The sequence below is a fragment of the Vulpes vulpes genome, chromosome 10 (genome assembly GCF_048418805.1).
Source record: "Vulpes vulpes isolate BD-2025 chromosome 10, VulVul3, whole genome shotgun sequence".
NCBI lineage: Eukaryota > Metazoa > Chordata > Mammalia > Carnivora > Canidae > Vulpes > Vulpes vulpes.
In genome coordinates, this window is record NC_132789.1 from 31,036,017 (window position 1) to 31,053,127 (window position 17,111).

General features: G+C 51.6%; 1 protein-coding gene across 1 annotated transcript in view; it reads left to right on the top strand.

Annotated features, from left to right (window-relative positions):
• The first annotated feature begins 553 nt into the window (after positions 1 to 553).
• DGCR8 (DGCR8 microprocessor complex subunit) overlaps positions 554 to 17,111 on the top strand; it is a 36,815-nt gene continuing 20,257 nt past the window's right edge. The window contains exons 1-9 of the mRNA XM_072723512.1: positions 554 to 929; positions 5,655 to 6,655; positions 7,133 to 7,292; positions 9,615 to 9,757; positions 9,920 to 10,202; positions 12,660 to 12,857; positions 13,116 to 13,217; positions 13,994 to 14,092; positions 15,667 to 15,749. Of these exons, the coding sequence (XP_072579613.1) occupies positions 5,936 to 6,655; positions 7,133 to 7,292; positions 9,615 to 9,757; positions 9,920 to 10,202; positions 12,660 to 12,857; positions 13,116 to 13,217; positions 13,994 to 14,092; positions 15,667 to 15,749 (1,788 nt within the window). The 5' untranslated portion in view covers positions 554 to 929; positions 5,655 to 5,935. The remainder of the gene's footprint in view (positions 930 to 5,654; positions 6,656 to 7,132; positions 7,293 to 9,614; positions 9,758 to 9,919; positions 10,203 to 12,659; positions 12,858 to 13,115; positions 13,218 to 13,993; positions 14,093 to 15,666; positions 15,750 to 17,111) is intronic.

Genomic DNA, 17,111 nt, shown 5'->3' on the forward strand with positions numbered 1-17,111 from the left:
CTGTGTGAGTGTGTCGGCGTGTGGTGTCTGCACGCAAGCGTACGGCCTCCGGTGTGTGTCGGTGTGTGGTGTCTGCACGCAAGCGTACGGCCTCCGGTGTGTGTCGGTGTGTGGTGTTTGCACGCACGCGTACGGCCTCCTGTGTGAGTGTGTCGGTGTGTGGTGTCTGCACGCACGCGTACAGCCTCCTGTGTGAGTGTGTCGGCGTGTGGTGTCTGCACGCTCGCGTACGGCCTCCTGTGTGAGTGTGTCGGCGTGTGGTGTCTGCACGCACGCGTACGGCCTCCTGTGTGAGTGTGTCGGCGTGTGGTGTCTGCACGCTCGCGTACGGCCTCCTGTGTGTGTGCACGCACACACGTACGCTCTCGTCCGCACCACGTAGACCACAAAGGCGACTTCAGCTCCCGGCGTCCTCCGCGCCGCCGGCGTCTCGGCGCCTCCCGCGCTCTCCCGTTCCCGGCATGCTCTGCGCTCCCCCTTCCCGGCATTCCCCGCGCTTCCCGCGCTCTCCTGTTCCCGGCATTCCCCGCGCTCCCCGTTCCCGGCGCTCTTCGCGGCCACCGCCCCCCGCGCGGCGAGCCCCGCCCCGGCGGCGACCGTTAGCGCGGCCGCGGCCTGAGCGCCTGGTCCCGCCCACGCGGCCGCGCTATTGGGCCGCGTGCCGTGGCCGCGAGCGCCACGCGCCGCCGATTGGCGGCCTCCACAGCCCGCTGCGCGGTTCCCCCAATGCGGGGCGGCCGCGCGCGGGGATTGGCCGCGAGTCGCCAAGGCCCGCCCTCCGCTCGCCCCGCGCGGCAGGCGGGTCCCGCCGACCGGAGAGAGCTTGGTGGCCTTCCTAGATGGCGGCGGCGGCCGTGGCGGCTAGGCCGTGAGGGTCTCCGTGCTTTGGTCGGGCTGCGGGCAGCTCGGGCAGGCCGCGGGCGCCGGAGGTAGGTGCGGGGCGCGAGGGGCGCCCCGCGGGCCGGGCGGGCGGGCGCCGCGGCCTCTGCGCGAGGGCGCGTCCTTCCCCTCCCTCCTTCCCGGGCCGAGGGCTGAGGTTCCCGGGCGGCGGGCTGGGGCGGGGCGGGGCACGAGGGCGCGCGGCGGGGTGGCCACGCGGAGTCCCGGCCTTTGTGAAGCATCATGGCCGCGGGCCTCGGAGGACGCGGGGCGGGGGTCCCGCCGTGGGGGGGCGGGGGTCCCGCCGTGGGGGCGGGGGGCGGGCCCCGGGCTCGGGTGGCGCCGACGCTGGTGCCTCTCTGCGGGGATGAGCAGGCCCCTCGCTCTGCGGGCCGGAGCCTTAGCGGCGCTTTCAGGCGGGAAAGGTATGAACGCGGCTAGTGTTCGCCCAGGATCCTGCCGGGCGTAACAGTTTGGGAAATCTGAGAAGTCGCCCAAGTCTTTCCTCCGCCAAATGCTCATGGATTGAACGTCACGTAGGGAAGCGGGATGTGGTTTTGTTGTAACAATGGTCGTAGTAACGAATGGAAGGTTGCAACCTGTTGATAGTAGTACCTGTCAAGTATTATTACTCGGTGGACTTGGGTTGCTCGTGGTAGGAGCCTGATTTGCTGTTCTGCATGCTTGCATGTACCTCGTTACCTGATGCACGGCAGTCCAGGCTAGGGCTGGTGACTCTGAGAGGCCAGCCACCCAGCGGAGACCCTGTTTCCTGGCCGAAGCCTGGACTCCCGGTCAGGGGCCTCAGGCACAGTGGCCCAGACCCTGCAGCAGGCTGTCCCTCACCAAAGGGAGTGAATGGCCAGTCAGCAGTGCGCCTGTGAGTACAGGATGTGAGGCCTATTGGAGGATGACAAAAGGAGTGGATGAGGTCATACTGCTGCTGGGTTGGGCGGGAGGCTGCAGTGTGAGAGGCTTGACTGAAAGGCACCAGCCCCAGCCCTGGACATGAACGCCAGGGCCTCGATGCCACCCCAGCAAGTGGACTTGAGTGAAGGGTGCTGTCCAAGCCTGTTGGATTTACCCCACCTACTAGGGATCCAGGGGAGCCTGCTGCGAGTCTGCTGCTGGCTGTCAGTCCCCTTGGCAAGCAAGGTTTGCATCCGTGTGTTCAGCTGAAGCAGCAGTGAGGCTGCTGGTGGAAGAGTCCTTTGAGCCCTTGATGGCCAGGCACTCTGTGGTGCACTTCCTGGGGATTGTTTTATAAAACGACCGTGACCTTGGTGGTAGAAAACGGGAATCTCACTGCATTACCTGGTCTTGGTCCCTCTTAGTAGCTGCCCTTCCCCCTTTGGTGGTCTCATCCAGCTTCCTGGCTTTAATGCCCTCTCTCCTTCACATCTCCAATCACCTTCTCCAGCCCTGGCCCCCCGTCTGAGCTGCTGTCTTTTCCATATCTCCATATGTTACTTTGATGCCAAGTATCCATGTTCAAACCTAAAGCCTTATCTTCACCCACCCCACACCACTTCTCATGATGCCTTCACCACCTCAATGCATGACAGCTCTGTTCATGATTTAGGGTCACCCGGATTCCTCTCTTAGGCTTCCGTGCAACACTCAGGACCATTTCTTACCACCTCCAGCTTAATGTGCTATTTTGAACTGCCTGGTGAGCCTCTTAATTCCTCTCTTTGCTCTCACCCTTGCTCCTTCCCCCACTCGCCCAGGATAGTTTTTTTGGACACAGAATGGTTCTTACAAACTTAAGATAGTGTAAAACTGGGGAAGTGAGCAGGGGAACCACCTTGCCTGGGTGATAAAGCAGCTTTACTACTTTATAGCTGTGTGACCTTGAGCAAGTTGCTTAACCTTTCTGTCCTTAACCATTCTCTCAGTGCTCTCTGAGAACCGGTGAGTGAAAATGCGTAACACTCTTAGAGCAGGGCCTGGCTGAAGGCTGGCTGCTATTGCTGTCTTTGGATCATTCAACCTCACTGCTTGGACCCTCCTGTCCAGTGGCCCATCTCTTAAGGGTCACAGTCCTGGTCTCACTCCCCCTCAGCATGTTGCTTTCACCTGCTGCACTACACTTCTACCCCAGGGTCTTTGCTCTTCCGCCACCTGGAATGTCTCCTCCTACCCCCCTAGCTTACTCTCTGCTGCCTTCAGATGGGCTCTGGCTGTGCAGCCCTTGCCGTCTGCCCTTTCTGAAGCTGCCTCCCCTCCCCCCCCAACTCCTTGTTTTGTTTTCTCTTGAATACTCCTCAGTTTTTCCTATTTGTTGTTTGTCCATCTCTCCTACTAAGAAAAGTGAGCTCTGTGGGACAGGAATTTGTCCATTTTGTGTCCTTAGCCTCTAGAATGGTACGTATGCCACATGGAAAGTGTTCAGCAAACACTTGTTGAATGAGTAGAGTAAGCTTACCAGGGAAAGTAAGGCACTTGCTAAGGAGGGCCCTCCTGCGGAGCTCAGCCTTGAGCTGCTGCCCTCTGGGGCTGGGTGGACTTTCCTGATCTCCCAGGGAGAAGGAACAGTCTTTTTCTCTACAGTTCCTGACCCCACCCTCTGCACCTCTTCCAGGCCTCCCTGCATTGTTGTCATTATCATCTTTGCTTTGTGCTTTGATGCTGGCAGTTGCTTGGTCTTTTAATGTGGGTAGCAGGTGTCCCCATCCTGTACCACCCTTTGTTTTTAACACCCCCCCCCCCCTTCAGCCACCAGAATCACAGATTGGCTCTTCCTAGTATCTCTACAGACCTACCAGAAACTGAAGGTTTTGGTCCTGATTTCTGTCTGTGTTCTGTAGCACTGGACATGCTGACCTGTCTGTCCTTCTCTGAAACGATCTTTGTTGGTTGCCAGGAGACTGGCCTTATTTCACTTGGTGCTCCTCATGCCTGTTTAACTGCAGCCTCCTTAGCGTTTACCTCGGTTCTGAGTCTTGTTATCTGTATGCTTTATTCCCTTGATCTTCAGCACTTTTGACAAATATACCTTTGGGGGAAGTATTGTGTTAAATTCCCATTGAATTTAGGAATCTAGAAAATAGCTCAGTGGTCATTGCCTTTCCAGCTGTGTCCAGGTGGTGGGGACCTTGTCTCTTTTTCATGGTAGTACATCCCTTAGAATAGACCAGTGAATTTGGTTGAATTAATCAAATCTAAACAAGTCTCTGGTTTTTATGTTGTGTCTCCTTGAAAGTGCAACCACCACGCTCTATTCCTTCGCTGTAGACTTCTTAAATGTGTGATGTCTGCTGTCTTCTGTTCTATCCATGCAGCCAGTCAGGCCTGCCTTGTGTGGGCATGGGCATGCATGTGTGTATCTGCACCCGTGTGCATGGCATGTTCATGCGTGTGTGCATGGTGTGGGAGTGTGTTTGCATACACATTTGTGTCTGCACGTGCTTCTCCTGCTTTGATGCCCGGCTGTCCTGCAGACCTCTGGGTTTTTGGATTGTCCTTCTGACCTGCCTTTTCATGTCATCCCTTTTTTGTCCTTTCTCTGAAGGGAAGCTTCCCAGAGTTGCATCCTCAACCCTCTTCTTGGTCTGTGTTGCCTCTCTGGGCAGCCTCTCTCCTGTGGTTTTGGTGACTACCACCTTGCTGATGTGTTCTGGCCTTCTGTTTCTGGGCCAGTCACAGCTCCAGAGCTGTGGCCTCAGCACCTGTTGGACAGGTCTGCCTGGAGGCTCCATCCGTTCTCCTCTGCAGGCTCCTGCCTGAATGCTGGAACACGTGTATCCCTCCAGGGGAGAAGCTTCATTCGCCTTCAGTTTCCTCTTGTCTCTGCTCTCCACCTCTACCCGGTCAGCAGTGTGGTCAGTTCCATGTCTTTACTGTTCTTGAGGGCTCCAGCCCTGTCAACAGAGCCTCTTTCACACTTTTGTGCTCTGGCCTGGAGAACTGCCCTCTATGCCTTGGGCTTAGGCACTGGGCCTGGCACAATTGTCAGTCTCCTTTTCTAAATAGGGACTGAATTATGACATGGGAATCACTTCACCTTTGGTGGCTCCTTATTGCCCCTAGGATGGAGCCAGGCTCCAGATGGCCCCCAGGACTTCCTGTGCCTTGGCTCCAGCTGTCTCCTGAGGCTCCCCGTACCAACCCTGGCCAGGTTCCCTTCCCCACAACAACCTCCCCCCTCCTCTACCGGGAACAGAACCACGCCACCTCTGGCGACCTCAGCACGCTGCATCACTGTCCTGGTCCACGTGCCACCTTGTGGGCCCAGGACAGTCCTGGGGTCCCTGGGTAGCAGAGCGCCTGGCCGTACCTCTGAGGCCCTAGTGCTGCAGAGTTGAGCTGAGGGTCTCGCACTCGCCCTCACCCTCTGACTGACCCAGCCCTAGCAGGTGAGTGGATCCATGTCGCTCTGATGGCCAGAGGGAGGCCACACACCTTATGTGTGTTCTGGAAAGGGCAGCCTTGCACCGCGAGCTTGCTTACCAAATAAATTGAGTTAGGGGAATGCTGCGGTGAACCTAACCCAGTTTTTAAAAATCTTTTTTGAGCCTTAAGATAATACTTTTTTTTTGTGCTTCTGAAGTAGGAGTTACAGCGGACAATTAAGTAATTTAACTTGGGACTAAAATCATAATTCAGGTTCTGAAGGAAGAACGTAGAGTTAGTTTGTTTTGAAGCCTAGAAGTTTGTCTAAGGCAGTAGTATTTTAAGTTCTTTACTGCATCGTTAATGGCACTTGACTCTCAATACCAGGGAAGCAGAAGGTTTCTGTCATTTTGTGACGATGTTTTTAAATCTCTTTGCAGGTGGAAGAAGAAAGGTGCCACTTTGGCATGAAGACAGACTCGCTTAGTCGTCAGTCATTTAAGCTGAGTGCATTGTGATTTCCAATAATTGAGGCAGTGGTTCTAAAAGCTGTCTACATTAATGAAAAGAGCAATGTGGCCAGCTTGACTAAGCCGCCAGCGTGTGCAGCGCGGGCAGGACGGCACCCGGGTCTCAACGGACTTGTGCATGTTAGCTGTATAGATTTATGTAAGGTTTTTTAAAACTCTGGTCTTTTAAAATAGTCTTAACCACTTTTACTATGGAGACATATGAGAGTCCCTCTCCTCTCCCGCGTGAGCCCGCAGGAGAAGCGGTGATGGAGAACCGAGCTTGCCCCCTCCAAGCGCTGCCCCGTGAACAGTCTCCACCACCTCCCCTGCAAACGTCCAGTGATGCAGAGGTAATGGACGTTGGCTCTGGTGGTGATGGACAGGCCGAACCCCCTGCTGAGGACCCGCTCAACTTCTACGGAGCTTCTCTTCTCTCCAAAGGATCCTTCTCTAAGGCCCGCCTCCTCATAGACCCGAACTGTAGTGGCCACAGCCCGCGCACCGCCCGGCACGCACCTGCGGTCCGGAAGTTCTCCCCTGACCTTAAGTTGCTTAAGGATGTAAAGATTAGCGTGAGCTTTACCGAGAGCTGCAGGAGTAAGGACAGGAAGGTGCTGTACACAGGAGTGGAGCGTGACGCTCGCGCAGAGTGCGGTCTGGCCCTTAGCCCTGTCAGTGGAGATGTGCATGCTTGTCCCTTTGGCGGGAGTGTTGGGAATGGGGTAGGTGTAGGGGGTGAGAGTGCTGATAAGAAGGATGAGGAGAATGAGCTGGATCAGGAAAAGAGAGTGGAGTACGCAGTGCTCGATGAGTTAGAAGATTTTACTGACAATTTGGAGCTAGATGAAGAAGGAGCAGGCGGGTTCACGGCTAAAGCAATCGTGCAGAGAGACAGAGTGGATGAAGAGGCCTTGAACTTCTCCTATGAGGTATGTCGGCAACCCCTCCTTTGGAGCACTCTTAACAAAACCCAAAGAGAGGTGTTGGGAACTGCAGCATCTTTTGAAAGCTGATGTTGCAGAGGAAAAAAAAAACCCATATGAGGTGGGATAATGTTAATGTGGAAGAGAAAAGGCTGTAAGAAGTCCAGGTGTTTACATTTTTCTAATGAAAGGTTTGGCTGAGCAGTCGACCTTGTACCTTCTATGCAACCTGAGTTGGAAGGTGCTCCTGAGAAACGCTTCCTGGTGGCATGTGCACCTGTACCAAGCATCAAGTGTGTTGGTTGCAGTTGTCAGTTTCTTCCTGTTTGTTTTTCAGATGATCACGCAACATAAAGGCATACCTAGGCCCCCACTTGAGAGTGCCTCATTTCTGTGTGTGTTCTCACTAATGCTGTTAAGCTTGCCTTCGGTACAGGAATGCAGGCTCTGGGGGCTGTGGTGTCTGAACAGCGTGTTTTGCAGGATGATTTTGACAACGATGTCGATGCTCTGTTGGAGGAGGGCCTTTGTGCTCCCAAAAAGAGGCGAATGGAGGAGAAATATGGGGGAGACAGTGACCATCCATCTGACGGAGAGACAAGTGTGCAGCCAATGATGACCAAGATTAAAACCGTGCTAAAAAGTAAGTCAGCCAGTCAGAAAGTAGTGTGTTTGTGGGGTGGCAGAAGTACAGGTTTAAGAGCCCTTGGGTGCCAGGCAGTGGTCTGGGCAGTGGGCACATGTTTGAGGGAGGATGGGCATGCGTGATGAGGGGGAAGCAGACAAGACACAAGGACGCACCAGATGCATGATGACCTGGGTGCAGATTGTAGTGTTTGCTGTGGATACACACCATAGAGCAGCTGGTGTCGTGCAGGAGAGTGGGGAGGGCACTTTGATGGGGTGAGGAGGGGGAATGCTGTTGCTCAGAGATGACAAGATGGGCAACTAGAGGCCAAGGCCAGAGGTGGGTGCAGCATTCCTTTAAAAGTACAACTCTTATGGCTGCAGCATGGTGTGTGTACTTTAGGTGGGCAGGTGGGAGCTCCTGTGGTAGGGATGAAGGTATTCCAAAGCTGCATTTGGATTTGAGGGTGGTGGGTGGAGCAGTTGGGAGGCACCCAGAGCTGTGCCCATGCTACTCCTTTGCCAGTGTGCTGCAGATCTGGGAGCAGTCGGTGTCAGTTTCTATCTTTTCCTGGCTTGGAGTTGCCTGTGAGTGTCCACGTGGAGATGTTGGGCTGGGGATTGGGCGATGGGAAGGGGCTGAACAGATGTGCCAGGGACTCGGGCACATAGTTGAAACCTTAGGCTGAGGTCTGGGGTGCAGAAGGTGGGGTGATTGGAGGAAATTGAGGGGCAGGTGATGTGCAGTGTCCCAACGCAGAGTGGCCAGTTTGGTTGTACTGGGTGCCACATGTGTCTGCCCATGTTAACTAGTGGTGGGAACAGGATGGGCGTTGGGTTTATCAGCTGTAGATGGGGTAAGTCTGGGGCGCTTCAGCTTCTGGGAAGACATGTGGGGGCAGGCTTTACTTTTACCTCCAGAAGGTCTGCTTTGTACTTTTCCCGTGGTTTCAGCAGTCTGAGCAAACAAAGCCTTGTCCATCCTGAGCGGCCCACAGGTTCACAGTATGCCTGGCCATGACTACAGGCATGCCAGTGGGCCTGCCAGCACCGGGCACTGCTGTGTCTTTCCCTCTGCAGCCTTCTGTTCCACCTCACCCACCTGGCAGCCTACCCCAGAGTGCTGCCTACCACGAGCTACAGCATGGGCCTCAGACTCACAGGCTACGTGTGAGCTGCATGTGAGCTTTGACGGCTGGGCCAACTTTCTGACTGCAGTTGTCACAAATGAATGGCTCACATGCACCTGTGTCCCATGTTGTACTTTGCTTGCATTTTGTTTGCTTCTCCTTGTCCTGACTTACCCCACAGCTGCTGTAAGGCAGCTCCTTGACTCTACCCTGGGTAGGGGAGAGTGTCTAACATTGTCTATGCACCTCTGACTTGTAGTGCTCCCTCCTCAGGGCCACAGCCAGTATTGTTGTGTTCTGAGGTCAGGCCAGGAGTTAGCACAGCCGGGTAGGGACCTGACCCTGGAATGCTACTCCCTTTTCCGTGAGAGTCACTTAGGCCATTTCATTATGTGTATGTTTTATAGATTTCATTTGCTTGTTTCTTTTGTCCTAAATTCTGCACTTGCTCCCAATTCCTGTAAGAGCATTAAGTTTCAGTTAAATCTTTGTGTTTTTCCTAGTCACCAGGCCTGCCAGTGGCAGGTGTCAAGTGAGTAACAAGTCTTGAGCTTTTTCTCTATGACTGCCTGTAAAGGATTGGGAGTAGTGTCTTAAAACTGATTTAGAAATGTAGAAATTGGAGGTAGTGTTTCACGGGCTGGTGAGAGTGTGCAGCTTGGGTACAATGAACACGTGTTATCTAGTCACGGGGAACAGTGGACAGCAGACATGCAATGTATTAGCAAAGCTTACTCAGCCCCTGGGGTGCCTCTGGCCACATCCAAGGCAGCCAGTGAGGGATTGATGTTTGTCATGCCTGTAGCTATGCAGGTAACAGCTGATGCTGGGACTCATGTCTTGCAGACCCTTTCCCAGGCACTTTCGTGCACCACATATTGTTCTAGGCCCGAGAGTACAGCAGTGAACAAGATAGACAGCTTTCTGCTGTTGAGGGGGAACTTTTCTCTGGGTTGGAGCCATATAAACAAGCACAACAATTGAGAGCAGAGTTTCATGCATGGGAGGTCTGAGTTGTAGGTAGGGCTGGCAGAAGCTCTGGTGGAGGGTGGGGTACTTCCCTACTCTTCTAGTTCTTAGAGGTTCGTTCTTTTTAGTTCTTGGTTGACTTTACTATTTTTATCTCCCATGTGTCATAAGTTTGAAGACCTCTCTACAACTTAGTGTGCTTTTGAAGTGATTGGGGGATGGTCTTGTCTTCTGTGCAGGTCGTGGCCGTCCTCCTACAGAACCATTGCCTGACGGGTGGATCATGACATTCCATAACTCTGGAGTCCCCGTGTACCTACACAGAGAGTCTCGGGTGGTCACCTGGTCCAGGCCGTACTTCCTGGGAACGGGAAGCATACGGGTAGGGGATGCATCAGTCATGAATTTAGTCTTGTAAGTTTGCAGACTGAACATACACATGTTGTGTTTGCACGGTAGCCAGACAGAGGCAAGTGGAAGGCTTCAGATATTCAGAGCTTTGGGGTCATCCTTGTAATCTTTGTTGCAATTTCACTATCCACAGAAACATGATCCTCCTCTGAGCAGCATTCCTTGTCTGCATTATAAAAAAATGAAGGACAATGAGGAAAGAGAGCAAAACAGTGAACTCGCCCCCAGTGGGGAAGTGTCTCCTGTCAAGCCCCTGAGCCGATCTGCAGAGTTGGAGTTCCCTCTGGAAGAGCCCGACTCCATGGGAGCTGACTCAGGGGCCCTGGATGAGAAGGACCCACTGGGGGCTGAGGCTGCCCCTGGGGCCCTGGGGCAGGTGAAGGCCAAGGTTGAGGTGTGCAAAGATGAATCGGTTGGTAAGTTTCTGGGGTGAACTTTCTTCCTTGCTGGCTGGGATCCATCTGCAGGGATTTGGCTGCACTCCACACCATCACATTTCTTCTGCTGAAGGCCACCTATTCCTGGTTTTGTCTGTGAGGAAGGGACTTCTAGAGACCTTTTCTACTCATGTGGTTGGAAACGTCTGCCTCCCTGATCTTAGAACCTGCCTAGGTCTGCAGGCCCTACATGGCTGGTTGTGCCATGAAGATGGCTACTGTCAACGCAGAATGGCATTTTTCTCTGGTTACTTATGTGACCTTTCCTGAAATCTTGTTTTTTCAGTAGGAGGTGCTCATGGCGCATTGTTTTGATCTTTTTTTTTTTTTTTTAAGATTTTATTTATTCATGAGAAACACAAAGAGACATACACAGGCAGAGGGAGAAGCAGGCTCCATGCAGGGAGCCCGACGCGGGACTCGATCTCGGGACTCCGGGATCACACCCTGGGCTGAAGGCAAGCGCTAAACCGCTGAGCCACCTGGGGGGTCCCCTGAGCTGTTTTGATACGCTCAGAATGAGCTGCTTTGATCCATAGACTCGGTACTGGAGACAGCCACCATTCTGCAGACATTTCCCACTTCAACCCCACAATTGCTTTTGGCTGTGTGTTGGTGTTTCTCCTCTCTCCTGTGTCTTTTAGCTTAGGCCTACCCGTGCAAGTCTCAGTTATCTCTACAGTGGTGGCATGGTAGCAGACCTCTCTCAGCCCACCTGCTGAATCTCTTTCAAAGAGGACTTTGTGTTTTCAGGATTTTTGATTATTGCTATTTGGATATTGTCTGAATGTTGCTGCCCAGCCTTCCTCGTAACTCATAGGGGTGAGGAGCCTAGAAAAGCTGGAGAGGGGATTGGAGTGACACCACTGCTGAGAGTGGGGAAGGTACCTCAGAGAGGGGCGGCCTCTGTGGAGAGGGCCGGTTGGAACCTCAGGCATCTGGGGAAAGGCAGGGTTTGACACTGGCCCTCAGCTTCCCCCACAGACAGACTGCCGTCTCCTCCTGACCTGCCTGCCTGTTGCCTCCCTCGGCATCCACATCAGCTTCCCCTGTCTTCAGTCAGTGTGTCAGTCAGGGCTTTTCTCAGGACTCAGCTGGAAGGGAGCTTTTGCTTTAAGACTTCAACATATTGGTTTTTGTCCAAATTCATCTTTTATGCACATGGAACACCTGAATGAGTTCCTGTTTTTCTGAAAACATCTGCTTTTCACTTCTAACTTTACTCCCTTGGGAGAAGTGACAGCTTATTTCTAGATTCACTTCCCTGCGTTAATGTGTAAAGAAATACGAGGTTTTAGTGTATTATTATTATTTTTAAATATTTTAGTTATTTATTCATGAGAGCTACAGAGAGAGAGCAAGAGAGAGGCAGAGACGTAGGCGGAGGAAGAAGCAGGCTCTATGCAGGAAGCCCAATGTGGGACTCAATCCTGGGACTCTGGAATCACGCCCTGAGCCAAAGGCAGACGCTCAACTGCTGAGCCACCCAGGCATCCCTGGTTTTGGTGTATTAAGTGGGTGCAGATTTCACAGCCTTGAGTTTTAACTACGTATTCCTCAGTCTTACACATGAACCACCCCCTCCACATCCGCAGGTGCTGCTCTTAGGGCTGGGCGTAAGCCACAAGTGTCCCTGCCTCAGGGCTGACACTTGAGTCAAAAACCAGTGAGGGTGACGTGGCCGTCTAGGATATCCTGGGAGAGAGAAGGCTAGTGCACAACATTAAAAGCTGGAGGCCCCTTGGAAATTCATTGAATTAGAGATGGGTGGTGAGCAGTGGGGCTGGGCCAGGAGCTGTTGCGAAGAGGCATGACAGGTATGAGGCCCCCCCCAGCTTCCTGGGTCTGTTGCTGAGTGTGCAGGCAGCTAGGTGGCTGGAGGGGAGAGCGCAGGGTACACAGTACTTCCACTGCTGTGGTACTTGTTTTGATAGAAAAGTCTTGAAGGCCATCCTGAGTTTTGTGGGTTTTTTCTGAGCTTTTTTCTTTTTTCTTCTTTTTGTTTCAAAAAAATTAAAAGCATCGCAGAAATTTGTCCATAGGGACCTGCCTGAGTAATTTGAGTGAAAGGATGTGATTCTTTGCTTTCTTTGCCCTTCAAAAGGAAAAGGGAAAGGGGAATGGGGATGGCATGGGTGGGACCTGTTTGATGGGCAGCCCATCACCATCCTACTCCCTGGACAGAGGAAACATAACTCTTTTTTTTTTTTTCTTTAAGATTTTATTTTATTTATAGAGACAGAGACAGAGGCAGAGACACAGGCAGAGGGAGAAGCAGGCTCCACATAGGGAGCCTGACGTGGGACTTGATCCCGGGTCCCCAGGATCACACCCCAGGCTGCAGGTGGCGCTAAACTGCTGCGCCACCGGGGCTGCCCGGAAACATAACTCTTATGTTGGACGTTAGCAATTTTGTTCTCTGATAAATCCACACAGATCTTGAAGAATTTCGGAACTACCTGGAAAAGCGTTTTGATTTTGAGCAAGTCACTGTGAAGAAATTCAGGACTTGGGCCGAGCGGCGGCAGTTTAACCGAGAAATGAAACGGAAACAGGCAGAGTCTGAGAGGCCCATCCTGCCGGCCAATCAGAAGCTCATCACTCTGTCTGTGCAGGATGCACCCACAAAGAAAGGTGAGTTGGGGCATGTAGATTTTACCTTTGGCAGATTGGTTATACCGTTGTTTTACTTGGTGGTCATAGAATGTATGCTTTGTGTGTAAGTTGTATTTATCTCAGAGCTTACATTTACCTTATGAATGCAGAGGCGTACTCCGTTCACGGTCGTGAGCCCCTAATTCAGTGAGTCGCTAACTTGGATGGTGCCAGGTCCCAAGTGCTAGCTTGCGGCAGGTCCTCACGCTGTTGCTGAGTTAGGCCTTCTTGTCACAGAGTTTGTCATTAATCCCAATGGGAAGTCCGAGGTCTGCATCCTGCACGAGTACATGCAGCGCGTCCTCAAGGTCCGCCCTGTTTATAATTTCTTTGAATGTGGTAAGTTTGACCTCCCCTCCCTCAGCCCTGAAGAATCCTATACCTCGCTGGGGTCATGGCTGGGGAGGCGGGAACTGACCAGTAACCACACTGTGCTGGGTTAAGAGGTGAAAGGGCAGGGCAGGGAGAAGCATGCTGTAGGTGGGGGGTCGTTTTCACAGCAGTGTGTCCCATCTGAGGTCAAATGCCCCTGCCTCCCTCTTCCTCTGTCCATATCCCACCCCCCCCCCACACACACACTGTCCTCTCTTCCCTTGCTCTGAGAAAGGACCCCCTGCTGTGTCTCCACCTGTTCCCCCCTCCCCCCCCCCCCAGTGGATGAAGGGGCCTCAGGCCTGTGCTTCCCACCAGCCGTCTCCTGTGGCCTTCCTCATCACACTTTTGTGAAAACCAGTTTGTCTTCGCCTTGTAATCCTGAACCTAAGAGTCACTCGTTTGTATGTCGTTTCCTTGGCTTCCTGCATTTGCAGTCTCTGCTATTGACCATCCTGTGTCTACCTTTCACAGACACGCTCCCTGTCCCTGGTAGCTTGGCCTTTGACCTCCTATTTTCTTCCATCTTACTAACCCGTGCTCCCCATTTTTCACAATTTTCCTGGCAAGCTCTCTGTCTGCTGACCAACTCTTGACCCTATCTCCAAGCCTCAGAGAGCCCTCATCTCTGCCTTCCAGCAGTAGCCCTTACCCTGCCTTGTCTGTTGGTGCTAGCAGATTGTATGTGTGCACGCTTTTAATGTTTTGGCAAGTATTTTTAAAACCGTAATTTTAATTTTAAGAGAACCCAAGTGAGCCTTTTGGTGCCTCGGTGACCATTGATGGTGTGACCTATGGATCTGGAACTGCAAGCAGCAAAAAACTTGCGAAGAATAAAGCTGGTAATGTGCCTGCTTGTGTGTGTCAGACCCATGCTGCCCACTGTCGGCCTCTCCCCTTGGCTAGGGAGGGCTGGGGATGGGGCAGATCCATTCGAGTTATGTAATCATCTAACTTGGTTTTTTAAAAGTATGTGCTCATTGGAAAAGACTCCTAGAGGAAGTAAAACGTGAGGGGAAAAAAAACTAGGAAACTCCAACCTTCTCTGCTCTCTGGCAGCTGGGCCAGAATCTCTTGCCCTTGTCCCCACCGCCCACAGCCGACTGGGTCATGCTAGCGTGTTCTGGAGTGGGCTTGGTAAAAACTGAGCAAAACGTGGGCATGCTAAGAGGTGACAAAGAGGTAGATCCTTACATTGTTGGCATTCTTAAGTGGTTTTTACACGTTTGAGGATGATTTCCTGAGTTCTTCCATCTCTAGATTTGGGACTGCCAATCACAGAGCCTGTGAAGGCCTGTGTTTTCCAGTTAAAATGGAAGCTCCTCTGCCTCACCATCAGGGTTACTTGGCCTCTTTGGGAGTGGAGTACATTTTAGGGTGGGTGTTGGGTGCACCCAAAGCTCTGGTGCCCACAGTTCGATTCTTAAGGTTTCTACCTCTGCTATGGTGTCTTCCAAAGCAGCTCTGCCCTGTACAAAGCATGAAGTCTATCAGTTTTATCACATTCTTACCATGTTTTGGGATTGGTAACGGTGCTTTTGTTCACAAGACTCAAGAGTTTACGTTGGTGTTGCTTTTTGTGGTGTATGCTGAGGATGATCGGGAGGATATGTTATTTTCTGGCCTGCCTTCTGTGAGGCTGTACTGGGCTCACACGCTCCACCTCTCTCCAGGAAGGCCTGCTGTCCATACTAGAGAGATTGTACCAAAAGGCTTTCAGCTTAACAGATTGGTACTACTAAGGTCATGGGGCAGATAGCTCACGTGGGGCCCACTGTGAGAGTGGAAATGTCCTGGCAGTAGGCTCTGCTCTCCCCATGTGTGAGGATCTACTTCCTCTGTCTAGACCCCATTTACTCTTTAGATACCTCACTTGGATGTCTTGCCAGCACCTACGACTCTATAGGGTCAGACTGCTGCCCCTCCCCTGTTTCCCAGCACCCCACACCGCCCCACCGCAATGGTGAGTGGCATCCCTGCTCAGAAATCTGTACTCAGCATTGAGCCATCCTTCTGCTCTGTCCTGCAGACTCTTTTTCAAGAGTATCTGTCTAGTCTCTACTTTTCCCTCCCACACTCAGAGCAGCCTGCTCAGTGCTCAGGCCTCACTGTGTGGCCTGGGTCCTGGTGAGCCATTTGCCTGCACACCATCACCGTGATTTCTCTGAAGCAGATTTCTCCCGCCTTGTCTGCTACAAGTACCTCAGGGCAAGAGTACATATAACCTGGTTTGGCTTTATAAGGCTGCTCAAAGCCTAACACTTGCCCCACTGCATCCTTTGCTCAGGATGTGCTCCTCCATCTTCTACTCTCCCTGCCTCTGAAGTCCTGCACAGGAGCCGACGTGCAGCTTGCTCTGGAGTTGGGAAACGAGCTGGGCCCAAGCCCTCACCCTTGGAGTTTTTCTTTTTCATAGCCCGAGCTACGCTGGAGATCCTTATCCCTGACTTTGTCAAACAGACCTCTGAGGAGAAGCCCAAAGACAGTGAGGAGCTTGAGGTGAGTGTCAATCCTGCCCTGTCTGGAGCTTGGCTCCAATGCAGTGTCTGCTCCCTGTCCCCCCTCCCCGTCCCCACCCACCCACCAGCCTATGCAGGTTATAGATTTAACCATCCAAACTCCAGGTGGTTTCATTTGTTCATATTTCATAAAAGGGTAAACTTGTTTTAGTTCCGGCAGGGGGAGATGTCACTTTTGTCAGATTTTTGTGTTCTGTGTCTTGTAATTAGTGAAGAACGTGCAGAATAAGTGTATTTGGAATGAAGGCTGGCTGTCTCAAAGACTGGCTCCCACCACACATCTATAGAGTCCCTAAGTTACGTTGTTTTTTGTATTAAGAACTGTTTAAAATTACTTGTAAATCCTTCTGGGAAATATGATTCTATGGTTACTTGTAGTGAGGGCTTTTCAAACTCTGAAGATGGTATTCTTTTTTATACTGGCTTTCTTCATCTCTGTATACCATAAATTTTGCTCCTTTAAAAAACCATACTGTTGAGTGAATTTTTGTATATTCAGAGTTGTGTAATCATCACAATGGTCTAATCTTAGAATATTTTCATCTCTCTAAAAGGAAACATCATACCAGTTAGCAATAACTCTAATTTTCCCTGTCTCCCAGCTCCTCAACCCCTGGCAACCACTAATCTCCTTTCTGTCTTGCTGGATTTGCTAGCTTGGGACACTTCACATCAATGGAATTATGCGACATGTGGTCCTTCATTGACTGGCTTTTTTCACTTAAAACATACTGTGTTAGCTGTGGGTTTTATCTGATTAAGGAAGTTTCCTTCTGTTTTGCTTAGTCTTCTTTTTTTTTTTCAGGAATGGATGTTGGATGTTGTCCAGTGTTTTTTCCTGCTTCTATTTAGATGATTGGTTTTTGTCTTTTACTTTCCTCATAATGGTGGTATACTGCATGGGTTTCTGAATATTAAACCAACCGTGGATTTCGGAGATAAATCCCACTTGGTCACGGTGTACGTAAGTTTTATGTATTCCTGGATATAGCATGCTGGTAATTTACTAAAGACTTTTGCAGGTATATAAGGGATACTCACTTGTCTGTAGTTTTTCTTGTGATGTGTGGTGTTGGTGTTGAGGGAGTACTGTCTTTACAGAATGAGGTGGAAAGTTGTTTCTCTTCTTTTGCGTGGAATAGTTTGTGAAATGTCGGTATTGATCTTTAAACATTTGGTAGAATCCACCAGGGAAGCCATCTGAGTCTAGACTTGACTTTGAGGTTAATTACCAATTCTGTTTTTTCACATTACTTCTCTCAGATTTCCCACTCCTTTTTGAGCTTGTTTGGGGACTTTGTGTCTTTATAGGAATTTTTCCATTTGCTCTAGGTTATCTCAT